The 17,743-nt window shown below is 38.0% G+C and overlaps 1 protein-coding gene across 1 annotated transcript in view; it reads right to left on the bottom strand.

Annotated features, from left to right (window-relative positions):
* LOC116059289 (nuclear GTPase SLIP-GC-like) overlaps window positions 1-17,533 on the bottom strand; it is a 36,603-nt gene extending 19,070 nt beyond the window's left edge. The window contains exons 1-22 of the mRNA XM_031312265.2: window positions 17,435-17,533; window positions 15,057-15,138; window positions 14,027-14,139; window positions 13,780-13,827; window positions 11,344-11,370; window positions 10,983-11,016; window positions 10,241-10,325; window positions 8,575-8,791; window positions 8,251-8,454; window positions 7,549-7,752; window positions 7,264-7,427; window positions 5,198-5,279; window positions 5,035-5,122; window positions 4,749-4,870; window positions 4,176-4,349; window positions 3,932-4,089; window positions 3,630-3,747; window positions 3,322-3,430; window positions 3,074-3,207; window positions 2,655-2,736; window positions 2,467-2,546; window positions 2,242-2,343 (exon numbers count right to left, since the gene is read on the bottom strand). Coding sequence (XP_031168125.1) covers window positions 2,497-2,546; window positions 2,655-2,736; window positions 3,074-3,207; window positions 3,322-3,430; window positions 3,630-3,747; window positions 3,932-4,089; window positions 4,176-4,349; window positions 4,749-4,870; window positions 5,035-5,122; window positions 5,198-5,279; window positions 7,264-7,427; window positions 7,549-7,752; window positions 8,251-8,454; window positions 8,575-8,791; window positions 10,241-10,325; window positions 10,983-11,016; window positions 11,344-11,370; window positions 13,780-13,827; window positions 14,027-14,139; window positions 15,057-15,123 — 2,280 coding nt within the window. The 5' untranslated portion in view covers window positions 15,124-15,138; window positions 17,435-17,533 and the 3' untranslated portion in view covers window positions 2,242-2,343; window positions 2,467-2,496. The remainder of the gene's footprint in view (window positions 1-2,241; window positions 2,344-2,466; window positions 2,547-2,654; window positions 2,737-3,073; window positions 3,208-3,321; window positions 3,431-3,629; window positions 3,748-3,931; window positions 4,090-4,175; window positions 4,350-4,748; window positions 4,871-5,034; window positions 5,123-5,197; window positions 5,280-7,263; window positions 7,428-7,548; window positions 7,753-8,250; window positions 8,455-8,574; window positions 8,792-10,240; window positions 10,326-10,982; window positions 11,017-11,343; window positions 11,371-13,779; window positions 13,828-14,026; window positions 14,140-15,056; window positions 15,139-17,434) is intronic.
* Between the last annotated feature and the right edge of the window lie 210 nt (window positions 17,534-17,743).

Below are 17,743 nucleotides of genomic sequence, written 5' to 3'. Positions count from 1 at the left end.
AATCATGGAATTGATTAACTGGTCTCTCAACGCAATTGACACTGTATTCTCGAGGAGGAGCACTGGTTCGGGTGAGCCAGCATGTCCTGACGGGACGTTTGCTGAGGGGTATACGATGGACGGCTGGGAGAAATGGCGTGTCGTGTGTCTCTCTGCTCTTTCCGTGGAGGATGTTGAGGATATCTACCTATTTGGAACCCTGATAACTGGAATGTTGCTGATTGGAGGATGCTTCGCTCTGGTTTATCGAAAAACTGGAAAGACTTTGGTAGCTGTCCAAAGCCCAAGGAAGCTGCCTGGCCTGACTGAAGCTGTCGAAAAAGCGATCAGTTCGCAAACTGGAACTATTAATCGCGTGATGGAAAACAACATGGTAATGACCCGCGGCTTGGATACCATCATGAGGAAGGTCATGGATTTGGAAAGAAAAATTGACCAGTTGAACAGTTGAACAGTTGAACAATAGAATGTATGTCTAAATTAGAGCAGCCATTCGTGTAGACAAAACAAATTTAATCTTTCGGCTCCCTTATCCTGAACGGCCTTGCTAAGGCCGTTTCTTGGAACAAACAGTCACCCTGTTGGGGCTCTGCAAGCGAGACTCTCTTGGTTCCTCCCCCGTCTTCCCCACTGCCTGCTGATTGTCGTATCGGTTCTGGACTGTTCAAGGGTGTCACCACGGCAACGTGCTGTGTTATCGCTATAACATTCTGCGGACTGGGACACTAGTGGGACTGCCGGGCTGTGCGTTTCTCAGCAGGCCAAACTCCCCCAACCTACCCCCTCCCCAGTCCCACGCCTTCGCCGCTAAATGTGCAACTGTACATTTATGTTATGTTATGTTCAGCAGTGCAAATGTACTGCTTGTGTGCTATGTGCTGAGGTGTTTTTTCCTGTTCCCACACTGTTCTTATCTTTATGAGGATAGTCTGAGAGTTGCTTTTTTTTCCCTCTCCTCTCCTTCATGTCATGCTGTATCTGTCCCTGCTATGTTATGTTATGTATGTGATTATTATTATTATTCAGTCAACTAATAAGCAAAATACCAGTGCAACAGTGCAAATATACTGTTTGCGTGCTTTAAATGTGCTCCTGCGAGAGTTGTGTTGAATGTTTTGGATGTAAAGCGCTTTGAGCTGCACTCTGTGTATGAAAGGCGCTATACAAATAAAGCTATGATGATGATGATGATGATATACAATTATTTAAGCATTTAGAAATAGTGTAGATTAAAAAAAAAAAAGGACAGTGAATCGTGAGAAGCCAGCAGGTTTATTGCTATCATCTAGTTCTCTCTATTTCTCATATATGAAGACATAAAGACATAAAAAACATTATTTTGCAGTAAGTAATACTATAGTCTTTGAACATTAAAGGTCCCATGACATGGTGCTCTTTGGATGCTTTTATATAGACCTTAGTGGTCCCCTAATACTGTATCTGAAGTCTCTTTCCCGAAATTCAGCCTTGGTGCAGAATTACAGCCACTAGAGCCAGTCCCACAATGAGCTTTCCTTAGTATGTGCCACTTCTGTGTCTGTAGCTATTGAGGAGGAGAGAGGGGGGGCAAGGTGGAGGGTGGGGGTGTGGCCTTGACCAACTGTTACTTTGCTCATTTGAAAGCCATGATGTCTCTCTCTCATGGGTGGGCCAAATTCTCTGGGCGGGCAAAGCAGAGAAAGGGGGAGGTAACCTTGCTCCTTATGACCTCATAAGGAGGAGATTCCAGATCGGCCCATCTGAGCTTTCATTTTCTCAAAGGCAGAGCAGGATACCCAGGGCTCGGGTTACACCTATCGCCATTTCTAGCCACTGGGGGACCATAGGCAGGCTGGGGGAACGCATATTAATGTTAAAAAACCTCATAAAGTGAATTTTTCATGCCATGGGACCTTTAAGGAAAAAAGATCATCATCATTCTTTGAGTAGCCTATGTCAAATCCAACCTACAGTATGTACCGAAATCCCCACCCATAAAATCATTAAAATTTCACCACTCTCATCCCAATTGACCAATACTAATGAAATAAAATTATGGAAAAAACATGAAAATATATTCAAAGAGAACAAAAAATCAAATAATGTTAAATCATTAAAAACAAAAGGTGCCTTAGTGGCTAAGATGTGTACCATTAAAACCACAATGTCCATGGTGTAAATCATACTGGGATCTCTCTCTCTCTCTCTCTCTCTCTCTCTCTCTCTCTCTCAAAGACGACAGGGATAGCAACTTGACGATACATGGTTGAGACCAAATCCAGAGGCCTGATGTCAGTAATCAGTGTGTCTGCAGGACCTTCAGTGGGTAATCTGGCCTCTGCTGTTTCTCTCCACAGAGCAAACCTGAAATGTCCACCAGAGAGATAAACAGAGAGGTTGTGACATTGAACAGTAATGACAAACAGTAAAGCTGTCATATCATCTAACATATTATCCGTTTGAATCATCAGTTTCACTACAACGTACCTGTGCACGTCATGGACTCTGCTGCTGGGCCTACAGTTCATTGTAGTAGTCCTTCACCTCCTTAAGCTGCCATGTAACATCTAAAAGAAAAGCATTGTTTAAAACAAGTGCATTATTAATTACACTATTGGAAATTTGTACTGTATTTTAAGTGATAATCATTTTTTATTTTGTTACGTTCCCTTTACCTGGGATTGAGTCACCATCTGTCTTGAGTGACAGCTCGATTGATTCCTGCATTGTTTTCTCCAGCTTCTCCAGGATCTCTTCCTAAATTAGCATCAAATATTGCATTCAAGATTACTTAACTGAATCCTACATTAATTAACTCTTGAGATGTGTGTTCAGAGCGCTCCTCAAACAGGGTATAACTGTTAATAGCTATTTTGTATGTTTCTGTTTTAAATTAATAACAATAGTTGGATGTTTGTGAAAGTCTGTGCAGTGCTTTCAGTAGCAAAAGCAGCTTTCAGAATGATGCATATATCCTGCTTGGATTTAGAAAAATCCTTCATCTTAATGATGAGAATCATGGATAAAAATAAAGATGTGCAGCACATGTTTTACTTTATCATCATCGTATGATATATTATAAAATGTCACAAACCCTCAAGTCTCTCAGCTGGTTCAACATTTTTTCTTTAGCCTTCTCAAACATGATGTTCTTTGCAGCACGTACGTGCTTCTCAATCGTGTCCCTCATGTTTTTCAGCGAGCCCTCACCACAAAACCCTGCTGCTTCTACAATAAAACAGAAAATTGTTGTAATTGTCATATTTTCATTTCAAATCATAATGAGTGTAAATGTGTATTATTACAGTGTCAAGTTGCTTATGTCATGTTCTTCTATCTTACGGCTATAGCCTTCTTGCATGTTTTCCCCAATTGTCTCGGTGAAACTCTTGTAGATCGTTTTCTTACGCTCCCGGATCATTTTGTTGAGTTCTGTCTTAATTTTGTCTTCCTTAAAAACAGAACATAGAATATTATTTATATATATATATATATATATATATATATATACACACACACACACACACTTTTTTTTTTAAATGGAATTCTCCATTTACAGTGTATATGTTCACAGTCAAAAACCTGACTAACCTGGACAATCAGCTTAATAATGGACTAATGGATAAGATGGTGTTATTCTCATCTCTTACCTCTGTCTTGAGAAATATCAGCTGCAGTTCGACATCTTTGTACTTTTCAATCAGACTCTTTGTGTCAAGTGAAAACGTATTGATGACATTGTTAAATGGTCCACACTTTCTTTCATTTCTGAAACATGTTAACAAGTTGAAATGACTCATAAAGGTGGCATTGACAAGTTTGATAATGTAATTTGTATACATGTATTATATATCATAATTTATATAACCATATCATTTAGAATGGGCTAATTCTACATTGTTTGTAAAACAGACCAACACAAGGTTTTATGTCTTATTAGGTCATTTCTTACGGGAAGGTCTTCTTGAATTCCTCGTCAATGCTGTCAGTCAGGCATGAAGCTAACTTTCCATTGAGATTCATTTCTTTCCCTTTTTTTGGTTTGTGGGTGCCACCGTTCTCAACTACACACTTCAATGGCTTGTGAAAAGCTCCACCTTTCATATTTCTCTGAAACAAAAAAGAAACATTTCAAAGACATATTCATATTAAGTCCAAAATTAGCTGTTGTGATGTAATTATAACTAAATACTTACAGGATGTAAGAACGACTTCAAGACACTTTCACATGAACGTTTTGATCTTTCAACCCCCTCACTGAGGCATTTTTCAAAAGCCACGTAGGCCTCTTCCATGGGTTTTCTGACTTTATCAAGTTCATCCTTCATCTTTTTGTCAAGGTCTGTGCACACATCTGTGTTTTTGCCAGCCTGAAATCAAACACGACACATTCAGTATTTAAAAACTATATTTCAACCCGAGTAGATTTTCTTTCATGACAGTACTGATTCTTTCTTTCTTTCTTTCTTTCTTAATGAAATTCTGTTAGTCTTGATTATGATCACTCTTTCTGTGTCCAGCCTCTCTGAAGCAACTGAAAAACAACTACCTTGATGGCTAAATATTCTCTATGGGTGAGATTACCCTTTCAATCTTTCAGTGGCATTAAAACATACGTAGTTACTCCACAAAGATTTGAGAAGTCTGTCACTTCTTGTCATTCATCTTTAGACTGAATTTGAGCATACTTTACTTCAGCTTACTTGCCGTGAATATTATTTTCGGTCAATAATAATGACAATGAAAGAAGTTGTATTATTTGATCTTACCCCTTTTCTACGGCTGGCCCCTTGAATCAGAGAGAGAATCCCATGAGCTCCAGACACATAGTTTACTGTCTCTGAGTGACAGTCATTGAGTTTTTGCAGAAATTCCTTAAGTTTGGGTATTTCTGCAATTACACATATATAATACATTCTTACATTTAAATGTCATAATCCAGTTCTTGTTTAAAAGTAAAGTAAAACTAAATATGTATTGGAGCTATTCATTTTCTTCCACCCACATAGTGTTTATATATCTACCAGTGTGTGTATGTATCTACTAGACACCTACCAGTTTCATCTGGGTTTAGAAGTTTTTTCTCTAGAAACTCGTTGGAGGTCACTGTGAAAACTTTCAAATATTCATCACTGAATTGTTTCTGAAAAAAAGGTGTTGATTTTAAGGCAGACTTGCAGTTGTAGACAATGTTAATCTTTCAGTCAATGAAACTCACCTTGATCGTCTCTTGTTGGCTGAATTGTTCGCTCACTACTTTCTTTGCTTTCGTGTTTCTTTTAAGTATAGCTTCACGGTCACTATAAGAGAAGAGTTACATCAAGTGGCATTTTATACAGTCTTTGGAGAACACTGTAAAAATAGAGACACTGTTAAAGACTGCTATTTTAGTTTATTTAGTCATTTTGAGTTTATAAGCATTTGTTGATTTCTAATGGAATTTCCTTGAAATAATTCCTCCATTTAAAGCCAAATGACTATTCATTATAATATTTATTTATCAATTATTGCGAACTTTAAGTCCAGTAATAGTTGTCTGTACATCCATGGCTACATTTCTAACATGAATTGCTAACTTATTTGACATACTTTGATGGCGCCAATTTGCCAAAAGGTAAACAAATACAGAGGTAGGGCTGTGCATCGTTCAAAATCTTTCAATCCGGTGCCAATTTCAATACCTCAGTTTCGATCCTGATTCCTTTAACGATACTTTTTTTGATACTATTTTTTTTTAAATCCATTTCAACATCAACAAAAATACATTAAACGCAAAACTTTTATTTTCCACCTTAATTGTGAATCAAAACAGTTATCAAAATTAAAAAATTCTGGTAACATTGCTCACTCAGAGTAACATTAATAAAACTGGTTGTGCTTTTGGATAGGGGCGCACCAGTCAGATACTCAGGATTGGTATCAATCCGAACTTTAGAAATTAACAAAAAAAGAGAAACCTTTTTGCCACAACATGAACATATTATAAATAATAAATAAATAAACAAATTATATTGTGTACAGGCTAATACTGAACTAACTAAAATGCAAAGGAATGTAAACAACAAAGACTTTTTAGTGCAAACTGCATAATGACACAAACCTTTAACAATAAACTTGGTGACTGCCCTGTGGTCAACATCCCACTCCAACTCCCTCCCAGGCCTACCCTGCTTGCTATCTTGTCTCGTGTTGTCTGTTGTTAACTTTTTAGAGACTCTCCCTGCAAGGCTCCACAAATACCCAAAATCATGGAATTGATTAACTGGTCTCTCAGCGCAATTGACACCGTATTCTCGAGGAGGAGCACTGGTTCGGGTGAGCCAGCATGTCCTGACGGGATGTTTGCTGCGGGATACACGATGGATGGCTGGGAGAAATGGCATGTCGTGTGTCTCTCTGCTCTTTCCGTGGAGGACGTTGAGGATATCCACCTATTTGGAACCGTGATAACTGGACTGCTGCTGATTGGAGGATGCTTCGCTCTGGTTTATCGTAAAATTGAAAAAGACTTTGGTAGCTGTCCAAAGCCCAAGGAAGCTGCCTGGCCTGACTGAAGCTGTTGAGAAAGCGATCAGTTCGCAAACTGGGACTATTAATTGCGTGATGGAAAACAACATGGTAATGACCCTTGCCTTACAACCTCAGCCCACAGTCAGTCACCAGGGCATTGAAACCACTGTTGTGCCTGCTTGTCTCAGAGGAAGTGTAAAACAGCAGCACCGCTTTCGGCTCGCCATTTATATCATATCGCCGCAAACGCTGTCTTTTTTTGAAAAACTGTAACCACACTTGAAACCACGTTATCAGCATTGCTGTGACTCACTGTGACTTCAACAAAACTGCAGAGCCGACGTAGTTTACTCCGTCTGCAACGCGCACGTGTGTGTGTCGGTCGGAGCTCCGCTCTCTGTCAATATGCAGAGAGGACAGATAAGCTTGCGCTTACGCGCTCATACGCTTTTGGAACCGAAATTTGGCACTGAAAGATAAATAATTTTTCGATACTCATAGGATTTTTTTCTGTGCCATAAAAGTATCAACGTTCGGTGCCCAGCCCTATACAGGGGTGTTTTGGGAGTGCAGTTGTCTCAATTTTGTTTGAGAAGGGTCCACTGCGTCAGGCTGCACCTCTGCACCTAAACTAACAACAAAGCATTTTAACAGCATTTGCTACCTGTTGCATGAACATATTATCTGTACATTTGCTTGTGTAAACTCCTCTTGGCCACCAAACATCAGTGCCTCATTTTTTATGTTTAATTTATCTACTTTTAAATCACTTACTTAAGATTCACATCAGACCTGGCGCAGATAAAGTGAATGTGCTGACACTCGCCCCCATTTCCCATGAGGCTGCTGGCATTTTCCAGGATCTCCCAGGCTTCTGTCTCTGCTGCTGCTCGTTCAATGTCAGTCACAATCCACACAGTCGAACAACTTCCAACTAACTGTTGACATAATAGCAAATTTCATTATGAATAATTCCTTATCAGAGCTTCATAATAACATAATGTCACAGCTTCCAGATAACACATACACTACAAACAGCATTGTATGTGAATAGATTACCTGTTTCCACATCTTGTCTCTGCTCTGGTTACGGTCCCCATTTCCAGGAAGATCCACAAGTGTGACATGCTGGAGAAGATCATTTTTAGGCACCCTCACAGTCACACACTTCACCAGTGGCCAGTACCACCTCTTTACTTTACTTTCTCTGTCTTCTAAGTCACGTCTTGTGAATCTGACAAGTGTTCCAGATAGCTTTTCAGCCTGCATATATTAAAAAAAATAAAATTAAGGCAAGGTGATTTTATTTGTATGCACACACTCACTAAAAATGTTTTAAAAATTGCATAAAATAATAACAGAATTAGACAAAAAAAGAGCAATTAAAGCATGCTTCAGGTTAAAATCATATTAAAAATAGTAAAGAGTAAAACCAGAAGTGGAGACAAAAGTAAAACTTTCTGCAATAGCGAACAATTAGGTTTTAAATTTAGATTTAAACATAATCAGATTTTGACAGTGCCCAGGAATATGGGAAGTAATTACCAGTATGTTTATTATAGAATAGAACACCCTTGACATTCAGCAGACTTTCAGCATTCTTTAGGGTTCATGGATAAAGCATGTAAGAAACTGAATTAGGTCCTAACTCTGTAAGTTGTGGTATTTTATTAAATCAATTATCAGACTAACTGGTAAAAAGTGCAGATAATAGGTGTAATGATTTATTATTTTGTTTTTCATATAACGCTTGTTACTTACTGATTCATAAGTCAAAATCTTCTTCTTGTTTTCGAGAAATTCCGGAATTTCTTTGAAATATTTTTTCTCCATGAGCATTTCAGAGGTTTTGTTTTCCTTTTCTTCTCCATACAGCGCTGACAGCTTTTCAACAAAGTCAGGATAATAGTCATCTTCCTGATCTGCTTTATCCCCAAGAAACTGAAACAACTCATCCTTCCACTCCTAAGAAATAAAATAATTAAGTTAAATTAAGTTTAATTTAATAATAATCAGCAAATGTATTTCTGCAGCTGCATAATAGCTTCTAGTGCTAGCAAACAAAAAATACTCAGTTCATTTTACCTCATTTGGGATGAACTCAATGTCCGCCTGATAGGTTTTGTTCTGCTTGTTAGCCTCAACTTTGATCATGACTGATGTACATGCACTGACATCTCCAGTGGGTAAGAGATTCTTCTCTCCAATGACAGCATTTATCAAAGAGCTCTTTCCAGCCCCAGTTCTACCAAATACACCGACCAACTCCCTCTTGTCTGTCTCCAAATCATCAATTTTAACCCTGTTGAAAAAGAGTTTAAATATGGGTGAATTTGGAAAATATATAAAAAAAATAAAAGATTTTGACAAAATAAGGAAGACATCCATCTATGAACAGCATACTCAGCATAATTTCAAGTGGCTAGAATCAATATTTTGATATTAAAAATAGTTCTACTATTTTTATCTATGACTGTGAAAGGTTTTAAAACACCACCTTATGTAATAACACTGCATTATGTAATAACTTGACAAAATGTAATACATTTTCACTTCAGTACACCTGCATTTTGTAATCAACAGCCTGAACACAATACTGTCTGTAATCAGTTTTCTCTGCATTTGCTGTATGACCTGTGGTGCCCCCCTTGGTATTATAGTTGACTCTCATCTTAGTTTAAATAGTAGCAGTGACAAGATCAGCTTTTTCTCATCTCACACATATTGCCAAACTCAGAGACTTTGCATCAAAAGCCAATATGGAAAAACAAATTCACGCTTTTATTTCTAGCAGAGTTGACTACAGCAAGAAGCTCCCAAAAAAAGCCCATCAAAAAGCTTTTCAAAATTCATTCAAAAAGTCTGCTGTGGCCTGTCACATAACTGAATAGAAGTCAATGCCACTTATTTTTAAATCAATACATGGAGTGGCACCAAAATACATTACAGACATGATTAAGGAGTACACCCCTGCCAGGCCTCTCTGGTCAAGTGGGAGTGGGCTGCTGCAGTTAGTAGTCGGATTCAAACCCTGCTACATGGGGCACACACTCTTACTGGGTGAGCTTGAGGTCGCCCCAAGAGTGTTGATATTTTTAAAGGCAAACTTAAAACCTACCGTTTTTAGTCAGGACTTTTAATAAACAATTTATTTATTCATGTTCTTTATCTATCTACTTATGGTCTATGTATTTATATGTATGTTTGTTTTAATTCGTTTTATAATTTATTTTATTAGTTATTTCTAATTGTTTTATTCTACTTATTTATGTATTTGTATTTTATGGATTTTTTTTAACAATCTACAGTTTATGTACTTATAAGCAACATTTTAGAGCTTAGATTTATTTTATTCATTTATATATATATATATAAGTATCTTTTGGTTTTAAGTGACATGCCTCTGTTGTTTTCTCACTTGCTGTTTTTAATGAAGTAATTTTTGTCGATTTAGGGGTTGGTGGGTAGGTGGGTGAATGGCTGGGGGTGATGGATATTGTGTGTGTGTGGAGGGAGGGGGGGTATTGTATGAAGCACTTTGTGCTACATTTACATGTATGAAAACTGCTATAAGTCTGATTGATTGATTAACAATGTTTAAAGACAAAATGATGTGTACAGCTTTTCCAGTAAACGTATTTATAAAAGAGAATGTGGGCACCTCACGCAAACTTCAGACCAGACGTAGACATAGTTTTATCTGGGCCTATACAACAAAGAATTTGGAAAACTTAATTAACTTAATACTTACTTCAAGAATCTGTTGAGGTTGTTTTCTTGGGCCGGTAGTCTTTTCTTAACAAAGCTCATGATGCTTTTCACTTTAGTCAGTATTTCTTCAGTCAGAATACAAGAAAAGAACTATTAAGCAGGAACCTTGAACCAGTGTATCCACTAAGCAGTAATGCATAATGAAGCACTTAATCTACCAAGTGAATATAGGATGCTTTGGAGTATTTAATCACGTATACTATGGCAACTTAGCACAGAAGAAAACATCATCAAGGTAAAGGCCAAGGTTAATTTCATTTACTTAGAAGCATACATATTACTACATACATTTACATCACATGTAACATGTAAGCTGTTGACTGTTTGAGGTGTCCTGATTTTGACAGACATCAAATAAGCAAGTATTTTATGTGGCCAAAATGTAGAAACAGACATTTGCTATACAAGTAAAAAATGTCATTACATAAAATGTTTAACCCTGTAGTAGGTTGCCATTGTTTGAAAGTATTATAAATACCTGAGTCTGGTCGTGGTTTAGTGCCACAGTGTCGTTTAGTAGCTGGTGATTGAGATTTGCTGGACTCGCCCTGAAGATCCAACTTTCTCTTTTCTTAAATGAAAAAAAGAAAAGTCTGTTGCATGTGCCTCTCAAAATATTCAAAAGTATTCTCAATATAGTTGCTTAGTCAAAGTAAGATATTATTGCCTTGAAAACATCAATGAACACTTATTGTAATCTATGAAGATACTGTATATCTCACCTTTATTACTGGTGTCACTGGTGGACGGATACACCTGTGGATGAGCAGGAATGTTTGACTATAAAAGTTAATAAATTATATCTACACAAATGTTGTCCTCTACCAGAGTTCTACAGGCTGGAACACACATCTTTACAATTCAAACATTGAATTTGCATTTATGTTCTCCTTCAATCTGTGATGTAGTGGAGACCAGAAAAGGGCCAACAGGTGATCCCATTCAGAATCTTTTTTCCCTCCGACCACAACACTCGGATCCAATGAGACAATTCTTCAGTCAAAGATGACTTTGTCTCAGGACAATGGAGAATAGAGGCACGTTCACTGAATACATGCCTGGGAAATTCAATGTGATCCTTACCTGAGCAGAAACAGCTTCTTCATGCTCCTGTTGATACTGCAGATAAAAGGTAGCACTAAGTAATAATGACTAAGTAATAAGGGCAAGGCCATGGAAAATGTTGAACAGTCAGTAAAAATATATAATCTGAGTGTAAGAGCCATAGTAATTGTAAGTTCTTTACAGGTGAAATACAAGAGGCACAGTCACATCACAAAGGCGGGTCAGAGTGTTTTACCTGCTACACAGACTCCGTCTTTGTAGCGTGTGGTTGCATGGCAGCTTCACGGTGTGCATATTGAGTTTTTCCAAGGTGGTTATGCAGGTTTTGGAAGCGTTTGGTATATAAACTGATACTAAATGAATAATTGGATCTTTTTAACTACAGGATAATTTATACACATTAATTTAATTGATTTATTTTAATGTGAAATGTAAAAGTTGTATTTAGTTTTGAACCGTTGTAGGGTCACATAGCCGCATGTAGAGAAAAAACATTGACCAGCTGCGTAAAAATAGAGATGTGGTTGTGCAAGTAGTAGTAAACCATATTTAGTTTTGGCTAGGGATGGCCGATCTGATTTTTAAAATATCGAAAATCTGCCGATACCGAGTCCCGATCCGATACTTGCATTTGCTTAGATAATAGAACTGTATACCGTTTTTTGTTTACAAAAATAAAGTAAACAAAGTAACTAAAATGTCTTAAGCTTAATACATTTAACTTAGAACAGCAAATTAGTTTTTTCTCTTGACAACAAAACAGTTCTCTTTAGGATCCCAGCTAACCCACAACCAAAACATAAACAGTTCCCCGCTGGACAACAAAAACAAACTTTGTGATGCATCTTGCACTTAATAGTCAATCTTTGATATTCTTCTAGTGTTTAACTCCTATGTCTCTAGGAAATAACAGCCTGTAAGTGTGGTTTCAAGGAATAAGGCTGGAGAATTGGAGTTATCCACTTCTGTAAAAAAACTAGACGATTAGAAAGACAGACTTTTTTACTTGTTGCCAAAGGCTGGCAAGCTACGAGACACTCTCTGGACAGACACTGGTGAGTGGCTGAGTGCCATCTTGGTCTGAAAGAGCTGGCATCCAGGCAGTCTGGCGGTGCGTCTGAGGCGCAGGGCATGTGTAATTAAAGGCAGCGATCACTACAAGCTGATGTAAATGATCGGAGTAAGGTAATCGGGGTAAATGCTGATCCCTGATCAGCTAAAAAATCCCAATATCGGCTCTGATCCGATACGGCCATGGGATCGAGACATCCCTACATAGTAATTATCACGCGAGCAAATGAGGAAGTAATAGGACAAAGTGTAAGAGCGCCAAAATCTGCATAAACGGATAAAAAGCATGCTAAAATAACATCATGATGACAATTTGTAAAATAAGGAGGAAGGTTGGTGTGGTGGACGGCATTAAATAAAATGCTTTATATGTATGTATGTATGTATGTATGTATGTATGTATGTATGTGTATATATATATATATATATATATATATATATATACACACACAGTATATATCTTGTTTTGTAAATCATTGGCAATCAACGTATTCTGTTGTTAAAGCAACACTATGTTAGCCTGGTTGACACCAGACCCTTCTTAGTTGTAACTGAGAGTGGGTCTGGGAAAGGTTCATTGACAGTTCATTTCCAAAGGGGCGTCACCAACGGACGCCGCTCAAATGCCTCTGGGCGCATTGGATAGTCCAACCAATCAGACCAACGATCTGGGTGACGCTGCGCTTCGGTAGCCGTCATGTTGAATGTAAACAAAAAACTGCTCGCCATTGCTGAGCTATCGTCGTCACGTAAAGCCCGCCTCAACGGTTGTGATTGGTGTAAAGCCCGCCTCAGCGGTTGTGATTGGTGCCTCAATTTCGGGGACATTGGAAATGGGCTTGAATGGGCTCTTCGCCAGACTGACTTGCAGAGCAAATCTCAATTTTGCCGGAAGTTCGTCAGGGTTTACCCAGGCTAACACTATGTAACTTTTCCTGCTTCGGTCCCCCTACAGGTTGGAAGCGGAATTGTCCATTTCAGTGTTGCTTTAAGGCATGAGGGTGTGTTGGCGCACATGTCATGCTTTGTCTGTGCCCCCTGTATTTCATTATAATCAATGATTAAAAACACTAGGCCTACCTCATTGTACCAGAGGCAATCTGACACAGCGGGGCAACATTTTTACATTTCACATTAAAATGAATCAATCAAATCAATGTCTATCAATTAAGTTAGTTCATTCAGTACCAGTTCATATAGCCTATGCTTCCAAACCCTGCAAAACAAACTTGGCAAATCTCAATATGCACACAGTAAAGCTGACATGCGCAACAAAGATGGAGTCTGTATAGCAGGTAAAAAAAACGCTCTCGCCACGTGTCACGTCCCTGTCCCATGTATCTAGGCCGTTAAATGATGAATATTAAATTGTGTTCAACTTACGTGGGCAGAAGAATCAACTGTTTCCTGATAAGTTGTGTTTTTTTCTTTCTAGTGACAAAAGAGTTGCAAATCTTATAATAAAAAATCCATATTAAAGACATTTTAAAACAATCTAGGTTATGATAGTGTTGTCAATGAGATATAACAATCCTCCATCAAAAATACTACTGTAAATGTATCTACATAAGTGAAATTTATAAAACTAATCAGTGTCTGTGTAAATTGTCTTCACAGAGCAGAACATTACCTTAAACAATGTGAATTGTCTCTTGAATTTTATCCTTGGTCCCGCCTTTGTGATGAGTTTATCAATTTCTTTATCATCAAGATCGTAAAAACTTTCCTCGTCAATTTCTTGATCTGTAATTAAAAAATATTCAGTTGAATCGTGTGTGTTCGCATCTGAAGCAAAACTTTGTTTAGCATGATTACCAACAAAGTCAATGGCAAGATGCAAATAGAAATTTGCGTAATGCTGTGTCACAAAAGCCTATCAGCTGTTGATTGTTGAAATAGAGGAACAAATTATTGTAGACGTCTTTGCGTAAGAATCGACACACTTTTGAGCCGTTTAATTTATTGCAATTAAATCACTTCAAAATCTGTTTACTTTGGGTTCATACAGCATCTCTGCTGCATCTTGCGGGAGTAATGTAAATAAACTATAAATGATCCTGCAGTCGAACTTGCGCGGGTATCGCAAGTTCAGAATTCACTTTGCGTTTGGTGAACACAGCGGGCATCATGCAAAAAATTTTAATTGATATCAAATTGCTTCAGACATGTATTTCATCATTTTCAAGGAGTGAAATAGGTGTGGGTTCAATTGTTAATTATTTGAGGGCATATAAGCCTCACAGAGTTAATGGCCTTGTTGTATAAGCTGAATGATTGTATTTTATTAATTTACTTTTTAGTCTTGATTTCAGTGCTATCTAAGCTGAGGTCCTCATCATAAATAACATTACAATAACGCACAAGCTGCTACAAAACAGCAGTTATCTTCTTAATTAATGTTTCCTTTCCAAATGTGTAATAATTACAAGGTCTTTATCATTAATGCTTTTGTACTCTTTAAACAGCAACAAGAATTGCCTGGATTTGTCAAAACTGATCTCTCCCATTTTCTTAAAACTATGTCTGTTAAGGACACATCAGCTTTCTACAGCAGAACAATGTTACATTTATTTTATGTCTGTATTAGTAAATGCTTAGACATTTCAGTATTGGTAACATTGTATTTTATCCATGCCTAAAGAAGTGTGGTAGTACTTTACCTTTAAATTTCTTAATGAGATTGCTGAGACCCCATTCAGTTAATTTGTTACGGACAAAGTCATCCATGACCAAGAACTGCAACTGGAAGGTAAACACATAATTATGTTTTAATCAACCATTACTTGGAATTGTTGAGACAGTTACAAATTACATTTAATTGAAGAAAAAGAAGGGGTTACGAAACTGATAATGGCAAGGGTTTAGGTAATATCATATCAATACAATGATGATGTATCAGATGGACTTCAGTTAGTCTGTAGTATTCGGTGCAGATGTTGGGGGAGAAGAGGTCAAAGGGGTCAGTGCAGGAATGTTTAATGGGGGTAGTTAATCATTGAGATGGAGAAACTCTGGACTGAGGATCCACTCAGAGGCGTGGACATCCCTATGTGAGGTTAGGAATATTTATCAATACTTTAGAGCAGTGGTTCCCAACCTGGGGTCCGGGGACCCCTCAGGGGGGCGGCAAAGATCAGAGGGGGTGCGCAAGTCTTTATCTGGTTTGAGGTTGAGGTAAAAAAAAAAATATTTGCACATTTTAAACAAATTATGATAATACACTAGAATATATAATGTATACAAAAGTCTGTATAAAAACTATATATTTTTGTTCTCGCTTAAAATTGTAGGCAGGCTACTTAGTAGGCCAAACCTCCGGGACCTCTTAACCTGTGACCCTTGCTGTCATCAGGTCAGCTGCTAGCTGCTATCATCCTCGTTTTTCCTGCCGCCACGGCATCACTATTTTATGAATGAAACATGGCGGAGAAACGTAAAAGTGCTGATAACTCCTCTGTATCAAAAAAGAAAGTAAGGCTCTCGAGAGAGAGAGAGTTACCTCAACTTCGGTTTCGGAGAGGGGGGCTCAGCTTTTCTTAGACATAAGTAGGGGGGGCGCCAAGGAAAAAAGGTTGGGAACCACTGCTTTAGAGAAGAGTCATCTTAAAAGAATGGCTGTTCCTGATCAAAAAATACATACACATAATGATATATACATGCACACATAAGTAATGCATGTCTTCACACAGAGCACTGATCTTAGAACGGGGGAGGGACCGATAAATTGGTTGGAAATAGTTTCAATTCCTCTTGAAGTAAACTGACACCCTCTCCTAAACAAGTGAACAGTACAGGGAGAGCGGGAAATCTCATTCTTTAGGGTGTCGTCCTCTACCATTGGATGGATCAAGTGCTAAGAGGCTGGGACCAGCCTATGCACCAACAAGGAAGTGCCAAAGTCTAAACCAGGCTGCTGTTTACTTAACTATGACATTTACAGCAACCTTAGCTTGTTCTAAATGTTAATATGTGAAAACAAATCCAGAGGAATGTACATTATCCAAAATATCCAATGTTATCCTAGCATTTACAGTGTATGATATTGTCTGTAAATCAGTAAGTAATGCATACATATCTTAAATCATATTCACTTTTAAACTTCAGCCGGTTTGGGGATTCAGCTTGTGAGCAGATGGGTGAGAATCCACAAACACAATCTACAATAGCAAACTGATAACAGCTAATTTATTGATATATTATAGCTGCCCTCTTTTCTATTTTATATTATTGTTGGCTGCTGTAAACCTATACTTTGTAAAAGTGGTTTACAAATGAGGGCTGTTCTTTGATGCCTCCAATAAAAACTTCCATGCTACATGTGTACATACTACATGGCTGTTAAGTTGTATAAGAACAGCTAATTTGGGAAACTAAGAGCAGTGCCTAATCTCTCTAAATCAATATCACAACAAACCTGCTCTTCCTCTCTTGCCTTCTGTACTTGTGTGACCCTAAGTTGTAAAGAGCAGAGCAGCTTTTAATTTCCCTGTAAAAGGTAGGAACACACAATGATAGGCTGTCTGGGCAAGCTGCATATATGGCTTAACTGGCAACTTAAACAACAGATTTGTGCTGTTTCAGTCTCTTTAAAACAACTGTTGAAAGCAGACAATGTTGGTTGAAATCCCACCCTTTTAACTGGATGGGTTGATAGGTCATCATTTCATCGCAGCCAATATGCCTTGCTTAACTGAAAGCAATAGCATATTAAACATTATCTTCGTTTTACTATCCACTCATTCTTACCACTCTAAAACCTTTTAGTTTTTTTTCAAAGGGAAAAGGAAAGAAAGGGGTTAAACTTTAAAGACATTATGGATAACAATAAAAACTACGGGTTAAGAAGTAGCAGAATTACACTTCAGCATGCAGAAGTGCTCTCTGGTAGTATATGCAGATTTCAAATTTATCTACGGTATAGAATTGATACTGTATAGCATATACATGACTGGGTTATGAATACAAAATAGCAGAATAGGTGTATATACTGTATCTTACAGTCCCTGAGTAATGTAATGCACTGCCGTTAGGTACTTACGTCTCGTCTGTTGCTCTTTAACACACGAACAGGACTCCTCTGGTGCTTGATCTAACTTGAGTTCTTTGTTTTGTGTTGGCTCCACCTCTCACCAGTAGACTCGCCTCTCAGTCTCTGCCCACAGGGCAGATTCAGCATGGTCAACTTAAGGGCGTTTTCACACATACCTTATTTGGTCCGGACTTTCGGACTTTTTAGTTTGATCCGAACCAAAATTACAGATGTGAAACCTCCCCCGGTCCGATAAAAAGAGGTGGTCTTGGTCCGGACCAAACTGAACCATGGTCCAGTTCATTTATAGTGTGAAAG

Source organism: Sander lucioperca, chromosome 21 (genome assembly GCF_008315115.2).
Source record: "Sander lucioperca isolate FBNREF2018 chromosome 21, SLUC_FBN_1.2, whole genome shotgun sequence".
In the NCBI taxonomy this organism is placed as follows: domain Eukaryota; kingdom Metazoa; phylum Chordata; class Actinopteri; order Perciformes; family Percidae; genus Sander; species Sander lucioperca.
The sequence above is the reverse complement of the archived record's forward strand: the minus strand, read 5'-3'. Positions and strand labels throughout refer to the sequence as shown.